This window comes from Diaphorina citri, unplaced genomic scaffold (assembly GCF_000475195.1).
Source record: "Diaphorina citri unplaced genomic scaffold, Diaci psyllid genome assembly version 1.1 scaffold8, whole genome shotgun sequence".
Classification (NCBI taxonomy): domain Eukaryota; kingdom Metazoa; phylum Arthropoda; class Insecta; order Hemiptera; family Psyllidae; genus Diaphorina; species Diaphorina citri.
The window spans coordinates 344,099-365,982 of NW_007377447.1; the positions used below are offsets into that span (position 1 = coordinate 344,099).

The 21,884-nt window shown below is 38.9% G+C and overlaps 3 protein-coding genes and 3 long non-coding RNA genes across 6 annotated transcripts; 5 read left to right on the plus strand and 1 right to left on the minus strand.

Annotated features, from left to right (window-relative positions):
- The first annotated feature begins 690 nt into the window (after positions 1 to 690).
- LOC113465681 lies at positions 691 to 1,821 on the plus strand. The gene is made up of 2 exons (XR_003390308.1): positions 691 to 820; positions 1,735 to 1,821. It is a non-coding gene; the product is annotated as an uncharacterized LOC113465681 (long non-coding RNA).
- On the plus strand, positions 1,739 to 4,784 carry LOC108254661 (serine/arginine-rich splicing factor 4-like). Its single transcript, XM_017449937.1, has 2 exons — positions 1,739 to 1,829; positions 4,291 to 4,784. The coding sequence occupies exons 1-2, from the start codon at positions 1,739 to 1,741 to the stop codon at positions 4,782 to 4,784; spliced, it is 585 nt and encodes a 194-aa protein (XP_017305426.1).
- Positions 3,701 to 4,885, plus strand: LOC103504888. The gene is made up of 2 exons (XM_026820403.1): positions 3,701 to 3,955; positions 4,291 to 4,885. The coding sequence occupies exon 2, from the start codon at positions 4,387 to 4,389 to the stop codon at positions 4,795 to 4,797; it is 411 nt and encodes a 136-aa protein (XP_026676204.1). The 5' UTR covers positions 3,701 to 3,955; positions 4,291 to 4,386; the 3' UTR covers positions 4,798 to 4,885.
- A 981-nt stretch (positions 4,886 to 5,866) lies between these two features.
- Positions 5,867 to 6,471, minus strand: LOC113465684. The gene is made up of 2 exons (XR_003390311.1): positions 6,192 to 6,471; positions 5,867 to 6,015 (listed from the first exon to the last, which is right to left on the minus strand). It is a non-coding gene; the product is annotated as an uncharacterized LOC113465684 (long non-coding RNA).
- Positions 6,472 to 6,481: 10 nt separating this feature from the next.
- On the plus strand, positions 6,482 to 7,281 carry LOC113465679. The gene is made up of 2 exons (XR_003390306.1): positions 6,482 to 6,864; positions 7,003 to 7,281. It is a non-coding gene; the product is annotated as an uncharacterized LOC113465679 (long non-coding RNA).
- Positions 7,282 to 18,373: 11,092 nt separating this feature from the next.
- LOC103505024 (pre-mRNA-splicing factor 38B-like) lies at positions 18,374 to 21,220 on the plus strand. The gene is made up of 4 exons (XM_008469333.1): positions 18,374 to 18,457; positions 19,262 to 19,430; positions 19,855 to 20,144; positions 21,092 to 21,220. The coding sequence occupies exons 1-4, from the start codon at positions 18,374 to 18,376 to the stop codon at positions 21,218 to 21,220; spliced, it is 672 nt and encodes a 223-aa protein (XP_008467555.1).
- The last annotated feature ends 664 nt before the right edge of the window (positions 21,221 to 21,884 follow it).

Consider the following 21,884-nt stretch of genomic DNA (forward strand, 5'->3'; position numbering starts at 1 on the left):
TTTTGAACAGTCTCCAAGGGAAGAGCATAACTGATCGAACGAAGTAAAGTTCAATATTGTATTTATTCCCCAGGTCTACAGTGCAAATGTTTAACTTTTTTTCCAGCCTTTGAGCATGCTTATGTACTATTTTTGAACAGTCTCCAAGAATGGAAAGAGAAGATTCACTTCATTTCAGTTCAATTTAATTTCGAGCATAACTGTTAACTGTAGAGCATAACTTTTAAAATACCGAAATAAGCAAGGAGCTCAAATACCTCCATGGAAATAAGAGTCGTTTGGCAACATTTAAAGAGAAATGGAAAAGGAAAAAGGAAAATGGAAATGGCCAAAAGAAGTTCGAAAACCTCGAAGATTTTTCCGGTTTTGTAATTTTATTTCGTATTTTTGATCCTTTTGAAGGAAATCGGAAATAGATCTTATTTTTAGAAGAATACTGGATTCATCTTTCACCTGGTGAAATTCACCAACAACCTAGAGAAGCCGATACCGCGACTGAGGTCGTTCACCAGTGAGTCAAAAAAGTCAAAATAACCCAAAGGACCACTACACACTACAGCTGTAGCAATTAGCAATGCAGTTTCAATCTTTCAATGCAGAGATTGCAGAGCTGCTGCACCTTGAATAAAACATTTCTAGTGATTGTTAAATCTCATTGGCATTCCATCTAATCATGTAAGTTTTCTTTTGATAACCCAAAGGACCACTACACACTACAGCTGGTAGCAATGCAGTTTCAATCTTTCAATGCAGAGTTGCTGCACCTTGAATAAAACATTTCTAGTGATTGTTAAATCTCATTGGCATTCCATCTAATCATGTAAGTTTTCTTTTGATTATTAAGATGAAAATCAAATGTATGGCTGAAGGAATAGAAATTTTGTGAAGAAATGAGTTAATCTATGTTTCTCTCCCCTCCTACTCCTTATGTCTCTCTCTCTCTCTACTGCATAGAAACACTCATATTGAAGTAGACACCATAAATCAAGATAAAAACTACTATTACATACCTATAGGAATGACTTGATGCCCAACCACAGAGTCTGGAATTTCACACATTTTCTCAAGAGTAAGTAGTTTCCTAATCATCTTGAAAGCCAGAGTTCTATGACATCACTGAAAGCTACCAAGCTGGCAGAGAGGTTAGGACAGTGAAGGGTTATAATCTATCAGTGTTGGACAGAACTCCCTGCCCACACCTACATTGATGTATGGTTCATGTATGTTTTGAAATGAACAGTCTCTAAGCATTTCAAGAGGTTAAGCATTACAGTGGTAGCTCCAAATAGCAGACACTCTCAGCTGCTGAATAGGTGTTCACTATTCAAAGATGACTAAAAATAGCACAAAAACAGTTTTGAAATTAACAGTCTCTAAGCATTTCAAGAGGTTAAGCATTATAGTGATAGCTCCAAATAGCAGACACTCTCAGTTGCTAAATAGGTGTTCACTATTCAAAGATGACTAAAAATAGCACAAAAACAAGTTTCACTGTATGACATCTAGAGGTATTCAGTAAATTAATAGGTTTCACTGTACGACATCTAGAGGTATTCAGTAAATTAATAAGAATACTATTATAAACTGACCATCAAAAATTTGACCTGATTACATTACTTTCCTTCCTATAGGAAAAAGAAGAAAGAGGCGACTACATTGATACTCAAGGAAAGTAAAAACATTTAACAGTAAGCAATAATGTCAAATTAATAGGTATTTATTTTGTAATTTCAGCATCATGTGGTCAGGAAAAGGCGGCAGTGAACAGTTTGCCCAAGGAGGCCAATGGTTCAATCCAATGATGTACCAGAATATGAGCAACGAAGATGGTATGTATGTTTGTTGTAATGAAAATACACTGCTGTGCTTACTGGAACTTGGCCTGCACTCAGATTATGCAGTCCCTAGTTAGCACATTCAGTGGATGCAATGAAGTCCCTAGTTAGTGCATTGAGTGGATGCATTTGATTTGTAACCAACAGTGGTATAAAAAATGCAATTGGGATGGAGAAAGGCCATAACAGTAAGTAATTGATGTTTGTAGGTAGGTACAGAAAGTCCCTAGTTAGCACATTCAGTGGATGCAATGAAGTCCCTAGTTAGTGCATTGAGTGGATGCATTTCATTTGTAACCAACAGTGGTATAAAAAATGCAATTGGGATGGAGAAAGGCCATAACAGTAAGTAATTGATGTTTGTAGGTAGGTACAGAAAAAAGTGTACCTAATTCAAACTTCATAACAGAAGAACCCTTAATAGAAGGATCAAACTTCATAACAAGAAAAAAAAGAACAGAATGAATACAATACAAGTACCTTTATTGCCAGGTGCTAGGATGTAAACCAAAAGTAACAAACCCTAAAAGCAAACATTTATAGGTAATGAATAAAACACCCACTTATTGTAGGCATTTAAAGAAAACTATCTCTCCCAATTTCAGTTAGATCTAATTTAGATGGCTCTTTTTTTTTATTTTTGCTACAAGAAGAAAGCTAAAAAGAAAGCTTTTCAAATCTCAAGTAGCCCACAAAGTTAGCTAAGAATAGGTCTTGTGGGGGAAAAAATTGATTCCAGATCTAATTTAGATGGCTCTTTTTTTATTTTTGCTACTAGAAGAAAGCTAAAAAGAAAGCTTTTCAAATCTCAAGTAGCCCACAAAGTTAGCTAAGAATAGGTCTTGTGGGGAAAAAAATTGATTCTCTCAAGTTTTAGAAAGAAAAATAAACTAGGTATACTTTTTTCTGGTTCCTTTTCTGACTTGGCGGTTCAGAGCGCTCCTCTTAAAATGTCTATTGTTATAGAAAGTTAGGATCTGTCTTATTCATGGACTGATTAGTTAACTTCAAAATAAATTGATCCCATGGGCTAGGAAAACCTAGACCCTTCACAAATGGAGTGTGCCTGAAGGCATGTGATGTGTTCCAATCCACTCGACCCCAAATCATGATCCACTCACTCTCTACCCATCTCTGAATTCTTTGTGATAAAGTAGAGCTTTTTCTCAATTTTGTGGATATCACAGCATTACTCTCAGTTCGATCCCAGCCGAGGTATGGAGTTTTATCCTCATTTATTTGAGAATTTGACCACATAATAATGGATCTCTAAGGGTCGTAGAGAACGCCTGAGGCGCTAACCTCGCCTAGTGGTTGCCTTCCACTCAAGAGTCTATTATTATTATTACTAAGTGCCTCCTTTGCAATCAATTTCCATATGTCAATAATCTTTTTTACACTGGTAAGTAATGGCACTACCTACTTGATTAAAAGTACCTAGTCTGTTGTTCTCACGAGGCTGAGTGCACCCCGAAATCCAAGCACAGAACAGTTTTTAATCTCAAATTCTTTGTGATAAAGCAGAGCTTTTTCACAATTTTGTGGATATCACAGCATTACTCTCAGTTCGATCCCAGCCGAGGTATGGAATTTTATCCACATTTATTTGAGAATTTGACCACATAATAATGGATCTCTAAGGGTTAGGTGGTAGAGAACGCCTAAGGCGTTAACCTCGCCTAGTGGTTGCCTTCCACTCAAGAGTCTATTATTATTAATCTCAAATTCTTTGTGATACACAATTTTGTGGATATCATAGCATTACTCTCAGTTCGATCCCAGCCGAGGTATGGAATTTTATCCTCATTTATTTGAGAATTTGACCACATAATAATGGATCTCTAAGGGTTAGGTGGTACAACAAGTCGCGTAGTGATAGTTATAGTGATGAGGAGAAGGGTAGGAAAGTGAAGAGTCCAGAGGAAGATAGTGGCAGGGGTAGGAGGAGCATAAGTCGCGTAGTGACAGTTACAGTAAAAAACATACCAAGTCGCGTAGTGATAGTTATAGTGATGAGGAGAAGGGTAGGAAAGTGAAGAGTCCAGAGGAAGATAGTGGCAGGGATAGGAGGAAGAGAAGTTACAGTCGTGAGAAACGTAGTGTGAGTAGAGAGAAGAAAATCAGTAGAGATAAGAGACATCGGAGTGTAAGTCGAGATAGGAGTGTGAGTCGAGACAAAAGACGAGAGAGGAGTTTTAGTCGTGAGGAAACCAAATATGTCTCTTCTTCGCGTCGGTCACCCAGTCGAGACAGAAGTGGAAGCACGGAGCGGAAACGAAAGAAAGTATTCAAAAAGCTTAGTTGGTTCTATTGATTTGATATGATCCAACTTTTGCTACCTAAATTTTAATTACCTAGATCACTATACAATCAATCATGGTATCTTTATATTCTTCTTTCTTTAGGAACAGGATATGTTTAATAGTTAATTAATTTATCATATTTATGTAAGTAGCAAGTCGGGACAAGAGACATCGGAGTGTAAGTCGAGATAGGAGTGTGAGTCGAGACAAAAGACGAGAGAGGAGTTATAGTCGTGAGGAAACCAAATATGTCTCTTCTTCGCGTCGGTCACCCAGTCGAGACAGAAGTGGAAGCACGGAGCGGAAACGAAAGAAAAAGAAAAGTAAACGAGACTCGAGTCGGTCTAGAAGAGATAGTGTCGAGTCTAGATATCGGGAGTCTAGCCGAGATAGCTATCGAAGTAAGAAACGTTACCGAAGTGAGAGTTCGGAAGATCGGTATCATGGTTCGGAGAGATCACATCGGTCAGATCGATCTAAGAAACACAAGAAGTCGAAGAAGTACGATTATGATTCGGATTCCGACAGGACGCCGAGGAAACGAAGTAGATATTCGATGTCACCGCAGACCAAGTCGTCCAAGTCGAAAAAACACAAGCGGTCACGATCCCGCAGCTATAGCAGCAGTAGAAAACACAGGCGATAAGGATTTGAAGTGATGGAAGATAACGAAGTCATGCGTTCACGTTCTTGAAGTCAGATTCGTATAAGCTTAACTCATCCCTTGGGGCAGTGGCCTTCTAAGCCTCAGGTGTCACCTCAGACCAAGTCGTCCAAATCGAAAAAACACAAGCGGTCACGATCCCGCAGCTATAGCAGCAGTCGAAAACACAGGCGATAAGGATTTGAAGTGATGGAAGATAACGAAGTCATGCGTTCACGTTCTTGAAGTCAGATTCTTATAAGCTTAACTCATCCCTTGGGGCAGTGGCCTTCTAAGCCTCAGTCCACAGAGTAGGCCTTTAGTGTATGGAGTTAACCCAATTCTTGAAGTCAACTCTCATCGGTGTTATGTTGACAGAACGGTGGTGGAAGTGATGTTGGGTTTGATGGAAAACGCTGAAAGTTTGAACTCCTTTTATAAGCTTAACTTATCCCTTGGGGCAGTGGCCTTCTAAGCCTCAGTCCTCAGAGTGGGCCTTTAGAAAAGTCAACTCTCATCGGTGTTATGTTGACAGAACGGTGGTGGAAGTGATGTTGGGTTTGATGGAAAACGCTGAAAGTTTGAACTCCTTAGCATCAGTTCCGGAAATCTCCAGATTGATGACCCATCATTGTTTGTTTTCAAATAAAATCATCATTGGAAGGTAGGTATAAAGATAAACATAATATTAAATAGATATATCAAATGAGTTTTTATATGTATTTTATAGCAAATGGCTTTCTAGTGACCTAAAAAAGACAACCCCGACAGAATTAAGTAGATATTAGTGCTTTATTTCGACTGTTGAATTAGGACATGTAGTCCCTATATCTCAACAGTTTGAAAGTAGATCGAAATTATAAAGGAAAAAGAACTTTTAAAGAAGGTAACAGGAAATTGAAAGGAAGTTAAAGAGAAAGAGAGAAATATTGACTTTAAAATTCGAAATCTAAACAAGAACGAAGAGAAAACTGATGACTAAGTACCTACCTATAATACTTATAAATTGGAAATTCAACTACCTACAATAAAATTTTCTAGTCTAGGACTACGTAAAAGACGAAGGGAAAATTGATGACTAAGTACCTACCTATAATACTTATAAATTGGAAATTCAACTACCTACAATAAAATTTTCTAGTCTAGGACTACGTAAAAAAACCTACCCAAGTGCTCTTTCATCACCATTGTGTAATCTAAGAACTAAAGAAGTGACTAGGATTATTTCTATTACCTACTGGAGTGAGTTGATGACTAAGTACCTACCTATAATACTTATAAATTGGAAATTCAACTACCTACAATAAAATTTTCTATTCTAGGACTACGTAAAAGAACCTACCCAAGTGCTCTTGCATCACCATTGTGTAATCTAAGAACTAAAGAAGTGACTAGGATTATTTCTATTACCTACTGGAGTGAGCGGAGTTCATTACCTACTGGATATCTGGATTGAGCAAGAGGTGGTACAAGACTGCATCGTCACTGTTGATTCACGTCCGTGTAGATGGAAAGCTGTCTCAGCACCAAAAGAGAGTAGTTTTTAAAAGGAAACTGAGACGATCTCCCCTCTTCTGAGACTCATTTCCGGAGGCGCGATAGCGCCTGTACTGAACTATTGGAAATCCAAGATGGTTCATTCCAGACCATCGAAGGTCAAAGGAACACTGAAAAACTTATGTTCCGAAGCGCATCGTCACTGTTGATTCACGTCCGTGTAGATGGAAGGCTGTCTCAGCACCAAGAGAGAGTAGTTTTTAAAAGGAAACTGAGACGATTTCCCCTCTTCTGAGACTCATTTCCGGAGGCGCGATAGCGCCTGTACTGAACTATGGGAAATCCAAGATGGTTCATTCCAGACCATCGAAGGTCAAAGGAACACTGAAAAACTTACGTTCCGAAGGAAAAATACACCTAATATGTGTTCCCAACATCTAGACAACCGTAAGTATACCTTCAATCTCCGTTCGTAATCCCTGACTTGGTACGGTATGAGTTGTGTTTAAAACACATCACTCAGAGGAATGTTAAGTACTAAAGGAAAGGACGGTCGTGCTGCGTACGTGCCAAGTCTCAATCATAGGTATACCTTCAATCTCCGTTCGTAATCCCTGACTTGGTGCGGTATGAGTTGTTGTGTTTAAAACACATCACTCAGAGGAATGTTAAGTACTAAAGGAAAGGACGGTCGTGCTGCGTACGTGCCAAGTCTCAATCATAGTGCAGCATGGTAAAACAGCCCGACGTTCGATTCAGGTGAATTTTCTCGTCAAATTCATCGCGATGTTTAGACCAGCGTAGCGTGAACTCTCGCCTCTCTATGTCGTAGGTCTCGAGAGATATAATATCATCGTCTTCACTCCAATGGTAGATTGTATTGTTGATGAGGCAGGTCTTGGTTAGACTTTGCACTTGGAAATTGCCGAGCTCTTCTAGAGGGAGGTCTTCTTCGAATACGTTCAGCTTGTATAGGCTGGACTTGCAGGATTCTATGGGGAGACAGTGAGGTTTGTGTCAGAAAGAATTTTCATAGTTTTCATTGCCTACCTACATACATACATACAAACATATCTCAAAACACTGCTGTGCTTACTACTGTGCTCAAATCTCAGTGATAAATTTCATCAAAACTTCAAGTAGTTCCATTTAGAAAAAAAAATGATATTTTAACAAGCAAATTACACTGACAACTCTGTCGCGATGTTTAGACCAGCGTAGCGTGAACTCTCGCCTCTCTATGTCGTAGGTCTCGAGAGATATAATATCATCGTCTTCACTCCAATGGTAGATTGTATTGTTGATGAGGCAGGTCTTGGTTAGACTTTGCACTTGGAAATTGCCGAGCTCTTCTAGAGGGAGGTCTTCTTCGAATACGTTCAGCTTGTATAGGCTGGACTTGCAGGATTCTATGGGGAGACAGTGAGATTTGTGTCAGAAAGAATTTTCATAGTTTTCATTGCCTACCTACATACATACAAACAAACATATCTCAAAACACTGCTGTGCTTACTACTGTGGCCAAATCTCAGTGATAAATTTCAGCAAAACTTCAAGTAGTTCCATTTAGAAAAAAATGATATTTTAACAAGCAAATTACACTGACAACTCTGTTGCGAGTTCAAGTTCTAAACAATAAATAAGGAATGTATCCCCCTTTCAAATCTCAGTGATAAATTTCAGCAAAACTTCAAGTAGTTCCATTTAGAAAAATAGAAAGTAAAAATGATATTTTAACAAGCAAATTACACTGACAACTCTGTTGCGAGTTCAAGTTCTAAACAATAAATAAGGAATGTATCCCCCTTTCTGTACTTTATCATATTATTCTCACCTGTAAAATAGATATTCTGCTTGTAGGACAGGGCCACATCTACGTTCAAACTCACACTCAGAGTTCCCACTATTTTCCACGTATACAGGGGTGGTTAAAGAAGTTCGAAATCTTCGAAATCGAAAACCTCGAAGATTTTTCCGGTTTTGTAATTTTATATTTATTTCGTATTTTTGATCCTTTTGAAGGAAATCGGAAATAGATCTTATTTTTAGAAGAATAGTGGATTCATCTTTCACCTGGTGAAATTCACCAACAACCTAGAGAAGCCGATACCACGACTGAGGTCGTTCACCAGTGAGTCAAAATAACCCAAAGGACCACTACACACTACAGCTGTAGCAATGCAGTTTCAATCTTTCAATGCAGAGCTGCTGCACCTTGAATAAAACATTTCTAGTGATTGTTAAATCTCATTGGCATTCCATCTAATCATGTAAGTTTTCTTTTGATTATTATTCCTAATCCTAATTATCTTGAAAGCCAGAGTTCTATGACATCACTGAAAGCTACCAAGCTGGCAGAGAGGTTAGGACAGTGTAGGGTTATAATCTATCAGTGTTGGACAGAACTCCCTGCCCACACCTACATTGATGTATGGTTCATGTATGTTTTGAAATGAACAGTCTACATACACACATAACTCATTTAGGTTTAGGTTTTAAGAGGAAATGTACTTGGAAATAACGAAATACCTAGAATGTGATCAGGATATTTCTCCATAAGCTTGCGTCTCTCTCGTTCCAACAGTATGAGATAGACTTCCGGATTCACTTTCTCCTCTTCCTCCCTTCGCATTATTAGCATAATCTTCTCTTGTCTCTTGCCCTATTGTTAACAAGTAGGTAAACGATGATTTTGAAGTTTGTTGTTTAAAAAACTTATATTTTACCAAAGTACTATTTGTATTTGTTCCTTACTCGTACAGGAATCTGAAAATAAAATCTTTCATCTAAGAACTACATATATGTAGGTTCTATAGCAGATTTTAAATTTACGTACTTACCTATTTGAGCTACCTATTGTGCCTACATATGAGTATTGTGTTTGTCCCTAATATTTCCTCTCTTTGAATTTCTTTACCTAATACATACATACATACATAACTCATTTAGGTTTAGGTTTTAAGAGGAAATGTACTTGGAAATAACGAAATACCTAGAATGTGATCAGGATATTTCTCCATAAGCTTGCGTCTCTCTCGTTCCAACAGTATGAGATAGACTTCCGGATTCACTTTCTCCTCTTCCTCCCTTCGCATTATTAGCATAATCTTCTCTTGTCTCTTGCCCTATTGTTAACAAGTAGGTAAACGATGATTTTGAAGTTTGTTGTTTAAAAAACTTATATTTTACCAAAGTACTATTTGTCCTAGGTAAACGATGATTTTGAAGTTTGTTGTTTAAAAAACTTATATTTTACCAAAGTACTATTTGTGACTGTAAAAAACTGCTTTATTAGGACATCATCTTCTCTTGCCCTAATGTTAACACGTACACGATGATTTTGAAGTTTGTTTCCAAAAACTTATATTTTACTAAAGTACTATTTGTGACTGTAAAAAACTGGCTTGAGAAAATTTTACAGGGTGGAAGAAATGAAAACAAAAAAAAAACTATCAAAACTGTTGAGTGTTCTTTTATAAAGAGAGGCGGGTATATTTCGTAATATTAATATGTCCATGTCCATAAAAACTATCAAAACTGTTGAGTGTTCTTTTATAAAGACAGGCAGTCAGCTCCCATGGCGTAGTGGTCACTGCGCTCGCCTTGCACGCGGGAGACCCGGGTTCGATTCCCGGCGGGGTCAAGAAATTTCATTATTCTTACCGTTTTTATTATTATTGGATACTAGGTATTGGATGGATACTAGGAATACCTAGTATCCAATAATAATAAAAACGGTAAGAATAATGTTAATACATAGGATGTCTAATATAAACCTAACAAATAATGGAAGAAATGAAAACAAAAAAAAACTATCAAAACTGTTGAGTGTTCTTTTATAAAGAGAGGCGGGTATATTTCGTAATATTAATATGTCCATGTCCATGTCCATCCTGTAGTGTTCCTCATCAGATGAGTGAGAAGATACCTACTTCCCATACTTGTACTTCCCAAGTACAATTTTTTTGTCGACTCTGGGAATCCTCATCAGATGATTGAGAAGATACCTACTTCCCATACTTGTACTTCCCAAGTACAATTTTTTTTTGTCGACTCTGGGAATCGAACCCATGAAGTTATGCAGACAAGCACGTTACCACGAACACCGTGCTCCGATTTTCTTAGTAATTTTTGGAGTTTTTAGAAGCAACACCAAGTTCTTTTGTTTATTTATTTCCTTTAGGCCCTCAATAGTAAGCACAGAGGCAAAAAAAACGGGTACCTAAGCACAGTCCTACTAAAAATAGTGAGGTATATGACTGGCAGATTTTTAACTTGATCAGGTGGGCTATGATTTTCATTCTACATACATAAACAGTAATTTTTGGAGTTTTTAGAAGCAACACCAAGTTCTTTTGTTTATTTATTTCCTTTAGGCCCTCTTGCTTAAGGTCTGGGTCCACAAAGTGAGTTTGAACTCGGTTTAAGTTTAACTCTCGGATTAAGCAATCTGATTGGCTATTTTTTTGGAATGTTTTTAAATTAACCAATTAGATTATTTAATGCGAGGGTTAAACTTAAACGAAGTTTAAAGTCATTTCGTGGCCCCGGCAGTAATAGGCGCTTTATTAGGCACAATTTTGCCAATAACAATAAAATTAGAATTATAATTTAATATGATTTGATTTCATTAATTACAATATTTTTTTATGCGCAATGTTGCCATCAGGTATGAACGGATGGGGGGCGGCAGGGGCCCAATGGAGCAATTGGCAACAGTGGGGCTGGGGATGGGGGGATCCGAAGCAGTACGCCGCCGCATTCGGAGGTATGGCAGGCTATGGGGTGGAGGGGGAGGCTACTGTGGCGTATCCCACGGCAGACCAGACCAGCGGCATGGACATTGGAGGCAAGCATGCCAACGCTAGGACACATCCGGTGAGTTATAAAACACTTGTGGTCCATCTTTTTATCTAGATCTAATCACCAAAATAACACGGTTGTTAGGGGTGGCCATAGGTGCAACACTTGTGTGACCATAGGTGCCCCATGGGTGGCCATAGGTGATACATTCCTGTTTTTTGGCAAACAAATGAGCATAAATGAAAAAAGGCTGTTCCAATATAAAAAAATAAAATCGTCCAATTACAACAACTAAATGAAGGATGTAGGGCAGCCATCTGGACTCTGTAGCTATAACGGTCTAGCAGGTACGATTTTTTTAACATGCAAAAAATCCTTAACCTGACCATAGGTGCTACACTCACCCTACATGCATGCTGACGAGTTAGTTAACTTCAAAATTAAATTGATCCCAAGGGCTAGGAAAAACCTAACCCATCCAAATGGAGTGTGCCTGTAGGCATGTGATGGTGTTTCCATCCACTCGACCCCAAATCATCATGATCCACTCACTCTCTCTTTTACCCATCTCTCTATAGCGTTTCACACTGCCATCCTTAGTAATATCAAATTATTATTTTTACTTACCACCAGGGATTTCCATCGCAAACCATAACCAACGCGCCCATTTCATTCGTCATCCTACCGAGTGTGGAGGAAGGGGAGATAAAACTCTCAGACAGAACTTTCGTCCGAACTCCAGAGGAAGAGAGTCGGGATATCCCCTGATAAACCTGATCCTGCTGATAGGTAAGAGGATGAGGTGTATTTTCTTTCAATTGGTCTTAAAAAAAAAAAAAAAAAAAAAAAAAAAAAAAAACTGAACCAATTCTCCCTTGAAGGAGAAAAAAAAGTGTTTTTTTTTTTTTAAATTTTTTAAAAAAAAAAAAAAAAAAAAAAAAAAACCAGAACCAATTCCCTTGAAGTTTTCCTCTTTGGTGGAATCTTCTCGGTGGAACTAGTTCTTTTTGTTCTATTATAGGAGGATCAATACTCGTACACCCATATTTGATAAGGGCTTAATGCTTAGGTATCAGTGAAAGGAGCCCCAAATGTAGTCATATATACAGAAATTGTCTGTCTCTGACTTGGAGTAAAAACTGTCAACTTTAAGTTTCTGATTTCCCTCCCTTCAGACGCTGCCAAAAGGAAAACGCTCCCGGCCTGGATTCGGGAGGGCCTGGAGAAGATGGAGCGGGAGAAACAAAAGAAGCTCATGATGGAGAAGGAGAAACAAGTGAGAGAACAGCAGGCCAAACAGGAGACAGCGTTCGATCCTATGAACCCAATGAAGAGCAAGTTTGTAAGTTCGAATCCAGTTTTTAATCTCGAATTCTTTGTGATAAAGTAGAGCTTTTTCTCAATTTTGTGGATATCACAGCATTACTCTCAGTTCGATCCCAGCCGAGGTATGGAATTTTATCCTCATTTATTTGAGAATTTGACCACATAATAATGGATCTCTAAGGGTTAGGTGGTAGAGAACGCCTGAGGCGTTAACCTCGCCTAGTGGTTGCCTTCCACTCAAGAGTCTATTATTATTATTACTAAGTGCCTCCTTTGCAATCAATTTCCATATGTCAATAATCTTTTTTACATTGGTAAGTAATGGCACTACCTACTTGATTAAAAGTACCTAGTCTGTTGTTCTCACGAGGCTGAGTGCACCCCGAAATCCAAGCACAGAGCCGAAAAAACTTCGACCCCGCCGGGAATCGAACCTGGGACCTCCGGCGTGCAAGCCTAGTGTGATACCCTCTCGGCCACGGAGGTTCCTTCCTCTGAAATACCATCGATTTTTTTTTCTTCTCACAGGATTCAGAGTCTGAACAGTCTGAGATAGAAGATGCGCCGAATGAAAGAGAGAAACCACCCCGATCTTCATCCCAGTCGCCCAACAAAGCCTATCAGGAACCTGAAGCTCCACCTCTGCAAAGGCGACTCTCCAAACCAGAGATACTGGAAAATGTGGTAAGTAAACTTTTCAAGAAGTTCAATTAATGGTCCTCTCACTTGAAAAAAAGTTTCCATTCCCAAAAATGTATCACAAGTCAGAGGAGGTTCCTATCTAACAGGAAGGTGTGCTATGTCGGCGTTTTTCCTCAGCCTCTCAATCAGCCCTGGGGTGATTGCTTTGGGCTGACATTTGGTTCGCACTCAACCTTGGATTGGAACACATCACAAGCCTTGAGGCACACTCCATTTGTCAAGGATCCTAATGGTCCTCTCACTTGAAAAAAAAGTTTCCATTCCCAAAAATGTATCACAAGTCAGAGGTTCCTATCTAACAGGAAGGTGTGCTATGTCGGTGTTTTTCCTCAGCCTCTCAATCAGCCCTGGGGTGATTGGGCTAGATTGCTTTGGGCTGACATTTGGTTCGCACTCAACCTTGGATTGGAACACATCACAAGCCTTGAGGCACACTCCATTTGTCAAGGATCTAGGTTTATCTTGCCTTTGGAATCAACTTAATTTGAAGAAAACATTTACTGTTGAAAATTTGTAATGAAACAATAAGTTGAAGGGAAATTCCAGGCTCGTATTAATGTCCCCCAGTATTGTGTATTTTATTGTACGAAGAAGAACTCATATGTAAAGTGAAGGATAAATGTAAGATGTAAGATCGAAGATGTTTTATTGGAAATCTGGTGTGAACATCACACGACTTTCCTTATCCTATTGAATGATGCTTATTTTGAGTGTTCTTGTTCTTATATGGAGTTTTTATCTTTGGCATTTTGGAATATTTCACGTTGTTCTCGTTCATACTGGATGTAGTTACTGTTGAATCCACAAGGTCAACAGTTTTTGATGACTCGCCAAACTTTGGAGTTTTTATCTTAGGCATTTTGGAATATTTCACGTTGTTCTCGTTCATACTGGATGTAGTTACTGTTGAATCCACAAGGTCAACAGTTTTTGATGACTCGCGGCATTTTGGAATATTTCACGTTGTTCTCGTTCATACTGGGCGTAGTTACTGTTGAATCCACAAGGTCAACAGTTTTTGATGACTCGCTTGCTTTAGGAGTAGGTTTCATGTTAGTTTGAGAACCGTGCTCTTTGATGTGAGTGGCACAAGATTGTTTCGAGATATTTCTGCTCATTTCCTTTGTATTTTCATTCATGTCCATGGAAATGTCATCAAATAAGTGTTGTAATTTGTGCAGGTAACTTTTACTTTGTCTATCTGTTATTTCAAGTTTCTGTTTAATAATCGTGTCTACTTCGCCATTAGCAAGTGTTGAACATGAACATTTTTGAAATGTCTCTTTTGGTGTTGTTAGCTCTTGCGCTTTATGCTTGGACAAATGAGACTTACAAATTTTCTGCAACACGTTTAGTCTTTCTCTTTTGAGTAATCGTGTCTACTTCGCCATTAGCAAGTGTTGAACATGAACATTTTTGAAATGTCTCTTTTGGTGTCGTTAGCTCTTGCGCTTTATGCTTGGACAAATGAGACTTACAAATTTTCTGCAACACGTTTAGTCTTTCTCTTTTGAGTAATGTGTTGTAGATATCGGTATGATTATTTTGTTCCTTACTCGTACAGGAATCTGAAAATAAAATCTTTCATCTAAGAACTACATAGGTTCTATGGCAGATTTTAAATTTATGTACTTATTTGAGCTACCTATTGTGCCTACATATGAGTATTGTGTTTGTCCTTAATATTTCCTCTCTTTAAATTTCTTTACCTAATACATACATACATACATAACTCATTTAGGTTTAGGTTTTAAGAGGAAATGTACTTGGAAATAACGAAATACCTAGAATGTGATCAGGATATTTCTCCATAAGCTTGCGTCTCTCTCGTTCCAACAGTATGAGATAGACTTCCGGATTCACTTTCTCCTCTTCCTCCCTTCGCATTATTAGCATAATCTTCTCTTGCCCTATTGTTAACAAGTACCTAGGTAAACGATGATTTTGAAGTTTGTTGTTTAAAAAACTTATATTTTACCAAAGTACTATTTGTGACTGTAAAAAACTGCTTTATTAGGACATCATCTTCTCTTGCCCTAATGTTAACACGTACACGATGATTTTGAAGTTTGTTTCCAAAAACTTATATTTTACTAAAGTACTATTTGTGACTGTAAAAAACTGGCTTGAGAAAATTTTACAGGGTGGAAGAAATGAAAACAAAAAAAAAACTATCAAAACTGTTGAGTGTTCTTTTATAAAGAGAGGCGGGTATATTTCGTAATATTAATATGTCCATGTCCATGTCCATCCTGTAGTGTTCCTCATCAGATGAGTGAGAAGATACCTACTTCCCATACTTGTACTTCCCAAGTACAATTTTTTTGTCGACTCTGGGAATCGAACCCATGAAGTTATGCAGACAAGCAAAGCACGTTACCACTAACACCGTGCTCCGATTTTCTTAGTAATTTTTGGAGTTTTTAGAAGCAACACCAAGTTCTTTTGTTTATTTATTTCCTTTAGGCCCTCTTGCTTAAGGTCTGGGTCCACAAAGTGAGTTTGAACTCGGTTTAAGTTTAACTCTCGGATTAAGCAATCTGATTGGCTATTTTTTTGGAATGTTTTTAAATTAACCAATTAGATTATTTAATGCGAGGGTTAAACTTAAACGAAGTTTAAAGTCATTTCGTGGCCCCGGCAGTAATAGGCGCTTTATTAGGCACAATTTTGCCAATAACAATAAAATTAGAATTATAATTTAATATGATTTGATTTCATTAATTACAATATTTTTTTATGTGCAATGTTGCCATCAGGTATGAACGGATGGGGGGCGGCAGGGGCCCAATGGAGCAATTGGCAACAGTGGGGCTGGGGATGGGGGGATCCGAAGCAGTACGCCGCCGCATTCGGAGGTATGGCAGGCTATGGGGTGGAGGGGGAGGCTACTGTGGCGTATCCCACGGCAGACCAGACCAGCGGCATGGACATTGGAGGCAAGCATGCCAACGCTAGGACACATCCGGTGAGTTATAAAACACTTGTGGTCCATCTTTTTATCCAGATCTAATTTAGATGGCTCTTTTTTTATTTTTGCTACTAGAAGAAAGCTAAAAAGAAAGCTTTTCAAATCTCAAGTAGCCCACAAAGTTAGCTAAGAATAGGTCTTGTGGGGAAAAAAAATTGATTCTCTCAAGTTTTAGAAAGAAAAATAAACTAGGTATACTTTTTTCTGGTTCCTTTTCTGACTTGGCGGTTCAGAGCGCTCCTCTTAAAATGTCTATTGTTATAGAAAGTTAGGATCTGTCTTATTCATGGACTGATTAGTTAACTTCAAAATAAATTGATCCCATGGGCTAGGAAAACCTAGACCCTTCACAAATGGAGTGTGCCTGAAGGCATGTGATGTGTTCCAATCCACTCGACCCCAAATCATGATCCACTCACTCTCTACCCATCTCTCTATAGCGTTTCCACTTGCTCCTTAGTAATATTAAATTATTATTTTTACCTTCCACCAGGGATTTCCATCGCAACATAACAACGCCCATTTCATTCGTCATCCTAACCGAGTGTGGAGGAAGGGAGATAAAACTCTCAGACAGAACTTTCGTCCCGACTCCAGAGAAGAGAGGTCGGAATCCCCTGATAAACCTGATCCTGTGATAGGTAAGATAAGGTGTATTTTCCTTTTCAATTATCTTAAAAAAAAACAGAACTAATTCCCTTGAAGTGTTCCTCTTTGGGCGCGATAGCACATTGGCTGCCACGGGACACTTATGCATCTGAAAGAGGGACCTCTGGGAGAAATTTTGCTGTGTGTTTAATGAAAAAAAAAAGAAAAAAAATCAAGAATTAAATGAGTTTGTCCCTCCCGTTAAGGGAGATGTTGTAATACTCCTCAGTCTTATTCATGGACTGAGTAGTTAACTTCAAATTAAATTGATCCCAAGGGCTAGGAAAACCTAAACCCATCACAAATGGAGTGTGCCTGTAGGCATGTGATGTGTTCCAATCCACTCGACCCCAAATCATGATCCACTCACTCTCTCTTTACCCATCTCTCTATAGCGTTTCCACTTGCTCCTTAGTAATATCAAATTATTATTTTTACTTACCACCAGGGATTTCCATCGCAACATAACAACGCCCATTTCATTCGTCATCCTAACCGAGTGTGGAGGAAGGGAGATAAAACTCTCAGACAGAACTTTCGTCCCGACTCCAGAGAAGAGAGGTCGGAATCCCCTGATAAACCTGATCCTGTGATAGGTAAGATAAGGTGTATTTTCCTTTTCAATTATCTTAAAAAAAAACAGAACTAATTCCCTTGAAGTGTTCCTCTTTGGGCGCGATAGCACATTGGCTGCCACGGGACACTTATGCATCTGAAAGAGGGACCTCTGGGAGAAATTTTGCTGTGTGTTTAATGAAAAAAAAAAGAAAAAAAATCAAGAATTAAATGAGTTTGTCCCTCCCGTTAAGGGAGATGTTGTAATACTCGTACATGGGTTTCTGTGGGTAAACACCGTGGAATATGCTTTGGCAGCCATGGTTTTGAAGTTGAAAATTCGAATCTTCTCGGTGGAACTAGTTCTTTTTGTTCTATTATAGGAGGATCAACACTCGTAAGTACACCCATATTTGATAAGTACACCCATATTTGATAAGGGCTTAATGCCCCAGGTGTTAAATGTCTTGGAGCACACAAGTAGGTATGTGTAGGTATCAGTGAAAGGAGCCCCAAATGTAGTCATATACAGAAATTGTCTGTCTCTGATTTGGAGTAAAAACTGTCAACTTTAAGTTTCTGATTTCTCTCCCTTCAGACGCTGCCAAAAGGAAAACGGAGGTGTATTTTCCTTTTCAATTGTCTTAAAAAAAAAAACCAGAACCAATTCCCTTGAAGTTTTCCTCTTTGGTGGAATCTTCTCGGTGGAACTAGTTCTTTTTGTTCTATTATAGGAGGATCAATACTCGTACACCCATATTTGATAAGGGCTTAATGCTTAGGTATCAGTGAAAGGAGCCCCAAATGTAGTCATATATACAGAAATTGTCTGTCTCTGACTTGGAGTAAAAACTGTCAACTTTAAGTTTCTGATTTCCCTCCCTTCAGACGCTGCCAAAAGGAAAACGCTCCCGGCCTGGATTCGGGAGGGCCTGGAGAAGATGGAGCGGGAGAAACAAAAGAAGCTCATGATGGAGAAGGAGAAACAAGTGAGAGAACAGCAGGCCAAACAGGAGACAGCGTTCGATCCTATGAACCCAATGAAGAGCAAGTTTGTAAGTTCGAATCAGAGAAACAGAAGAAGCTCATGATGGAGAAAGAGAAACAAGTGAGAGAACAGCAGGCCAAACAGGAGACAGCGTTCGATCCTATGAACCCAATGAAGAGCAAGTTTGTAAGTTCGAATCCAGTTTTTAATCTCGTTCGATCCTATGAACCCAATGAAGAGCAAGTTTGTAAGTTCGAATACAGTTTTTAATCTCAAATTCTTTGTGATAAAGCAGAGCTTTTTCACAATTTTGTGGATATCACAGCATTACTCTCAGTTCGATCCCAGCCGAGGTATGGAATTTTATCCTCATTTAAGTACTTGAGAATTTGACCACATAATAATGGATCTTTAAGGGTTAGGTGGTAGAGAACGCCTGAGGCGTTAACCTCGCCTAGTGGTTGCCTTCCACTCAAGAGTCTATTATTACTAAGTGCCTCCTTTGCAATCAATTTCCATATGTCAATAATCTTTTTTACACTGGTAAGTAATGGCACTACTTGATTAAAGGCGCTTTGACTGTTGGCAGCAAGATTTTGTTTTTCCCTTATGCAGACGTTTCTCCTACTGCAATAAATAAATGTACCTACTTATTAAAATATATGGCCTGGACCACAAACTGAGACCAAGTTAATGTTAAACTAATTGGATTAATCAATCTGATTGGTTAATTTCAATTTTTTAGGAAGACAGGATAGGAGGAAGCCTTATCTGTTTAGGATTTTAGGATAAAGTTCGCTAGCGTGAAGCGAACCCACGACCTAGCGCTTAGAAGGTAGACGCGCTACCCTCCAAACTAGGCTGACTTTTTTTTTCAGGTAGGTATATTTTTCATTTGTTTATTCATTCAATCAGAAGCACAATCAACTTGGAGCTGAATCCTCGTCTAAATCTTTAGCAAAGCAATGTTAAACTAATGATTGTTTCCAGGATAAACTGAATCAAAGGAAACGTGAGTTCTCACGAGTAGAGCGAGAGATCGAGCTTAAGATTCAAGCTCAGGAAGAACAAGAGAGACTAGTGGCTCAGAAGGAAGATAGTGATAGCGAAGATGATGATGATGATGATAAGCCGGGCCAGGTACATAGAGCCCAACCAGGTAAGTTGTGTCCAGCCAATATTACCCTGTAGGAACCCTGTTGGTCTGCTTGTAGTAGAGAACAAACGACGATTTTTCTGGTCGTAAAAGACCCGTTCTTCCATTCTTTGGGAGGTAAAATGTAATAGTTGGAATGGTTTAATTAAATTCTGTTTGGGTGAGAAGGTTTCTCTAGAGCTGTGGTTTTCAAAGAAATAGGCTTGTCAGTGAAAAATAAATGACCTTTGAATCTTATCAATGCTTTTTGAAAAATAAATTAGGTACCTTTGAATCTTAACAATGCTTTTTGAAAAATAAATGACCTTTGAATTTTATTCACACTTTTTTTTTCTTAAGCGAAGCTTGGAACCCACCGCTCTAGAGTTACCGCCCAGACATGAGAGAATGAAGATAAATCCCCTCCCCTGTTATTATTATGTTTCAGACGTTGCTGATCATGCTGGCGCAAGCTCTGCCTCTGACTCAGAACCTCAAGGTCATCATGGCGGCGATAGGGCAGAGGAACCCGGCCGATCTAGAGCCCAAGACAGTTCCGAGGACAGTCCGAGGGGGGCCAAAGCGGACAAATCCTCTCCAAGTCCCGTCGGTCGAAAAAAACGCACCAAGTCGAGTGATAGCTACAGTGAAAAACATAAGTCGCGTAGTGATAGTTACAGTAAAAAACATAACAAGTCGCGTAGTGATAGTTATAGTGATGAGGAGAAGGGTAGGAAAGTGAAGAGTCCAGAGGAAGATAGTGGCAGGGATAGGAGGACTCCTCTATTCCAATCTCATCCTTCTTTTTCTCTCTCTCTCCCTTCCCCTTTCTGATAGAAAATATTCTTGTGTGATTATCTTTTTATCCTTCTCTCTCCCTCCCTCTCCCTTTCTTTTTCTCTCCCTTCCTCCTACCCTTCTTCTCTACCTCCTGTCCTACTTTTTCTCCCTACTTCAATATCTCTCCCCCCCTCTCTCTCACACACACACTCTCTCTCTCTCACACACACACACACACACTCTCTTTCTCTTTCTCTCTCTCCTCTCTCTCTCTCTCTCTTCCTCCCTCTTTCTTTATTTTTCTCTCCCTTCGAACTTTTCAAGAAGTTCAATTAATGGTCCTCTCACTTGAAAAAAAAGTTTCTATTCCCAAAAATGTATCACAAGTCAGAGGAGGTTCCTATCTAACAGGAAGGTGTGCTATGTCGGCGTTCTTCCTCAGCCTCTCAATCAGCCCTGGGGTGATTGCTTGAGGCTGACATTTGGTTCGCACTCAACCACTCCATTTGTCAAGGATCTAGGTTTACCTTGCCCTTGGAATCAACTTAAATTGAAGAAAACATTTACTGTTGAAAATTTGTAATGAAACAATAAGTTGAAGGGAAATTCCAGGCTCGTATCAATGTCCCCCAGCCAGACAACCTTCTCATCCAAAGTCTTTGAAAAAATATTCAGGGATTGTGAGCATTTACCCCCGTGTTATTTTTTATTTTCCCTTGCCCTTGGAATCAACTTAATTTGAAGAATACATTTACTGTTGAAAATTTGTAATGAAACAATAAGTTGAAGGGAAATTCCAGGCTCGTATTAATGTCCCCCCAGCCAGACAACCTTCTCATCCAAAGTCTTTGAAAAAATATTCAGGGATTGTGAGCATTTACCCCCGTGTTATTTTTTATTTTCAGATGGTGTGTGTGCGGAAAGAACTGACCCAGCTTCTGATGCGAGTCACCTCGGAGGAGATAGAGAAGTGTGCACGTGAGGTGTTCTCTATGTTTCCTGGGTTGAAAGGTATAATCTACGCCATAACGTGAAATTAGGCAACTCTACTCTCGCTTGTGTAGTTCACGCTTTTCAAGACTACGATTTAAATACAGTAAAAGTAGATTGAAGATGGGGTCGCGTCGAATAAGGGAGAAAAAATTAAATCCATGCCACAGAAGACTTTAAGGTCTTTCCACGATTAGTGGGAATCTCAGTGTGGGATGATAGAAAGTCGCAAATAAAAAAATTAAATCCATGCCACAGAAGACTTTAAGGTCTTTCCACGATTAGTGGGAATCTCAGTGTGGGATGATAGAAAGTCGCAAATATTGGACCTTTCCGACTCTTTTGGAATAAATGTCTAATACGGAGCCGATAATTTACTTTAAGCTGGTAATTTTCAACTCTTCGTTTAAAATTTAAATCGGAATTCTTTTCAAAATTTTCGAGGCGAGAAATGGATTTCGTTTCGTTTCGCGTGCACCATTGAACTAAATCGTATCTGTAACACTATTTATTGCTGTGCTCCTTGTAAACGGAGAGATATGTTGTTCATAACGACTATATTCCTGATGAATTCATATGTTGTTCATAACGCGTGTGAATATGGGTATCTGTCAGTAACACTATTTATTGCTATGCTCCTTGTAAACGGAGAGATATGTTGTTCATAACGACTTATGTTGTTCATAACGCGTGTGAATATGGGACAGC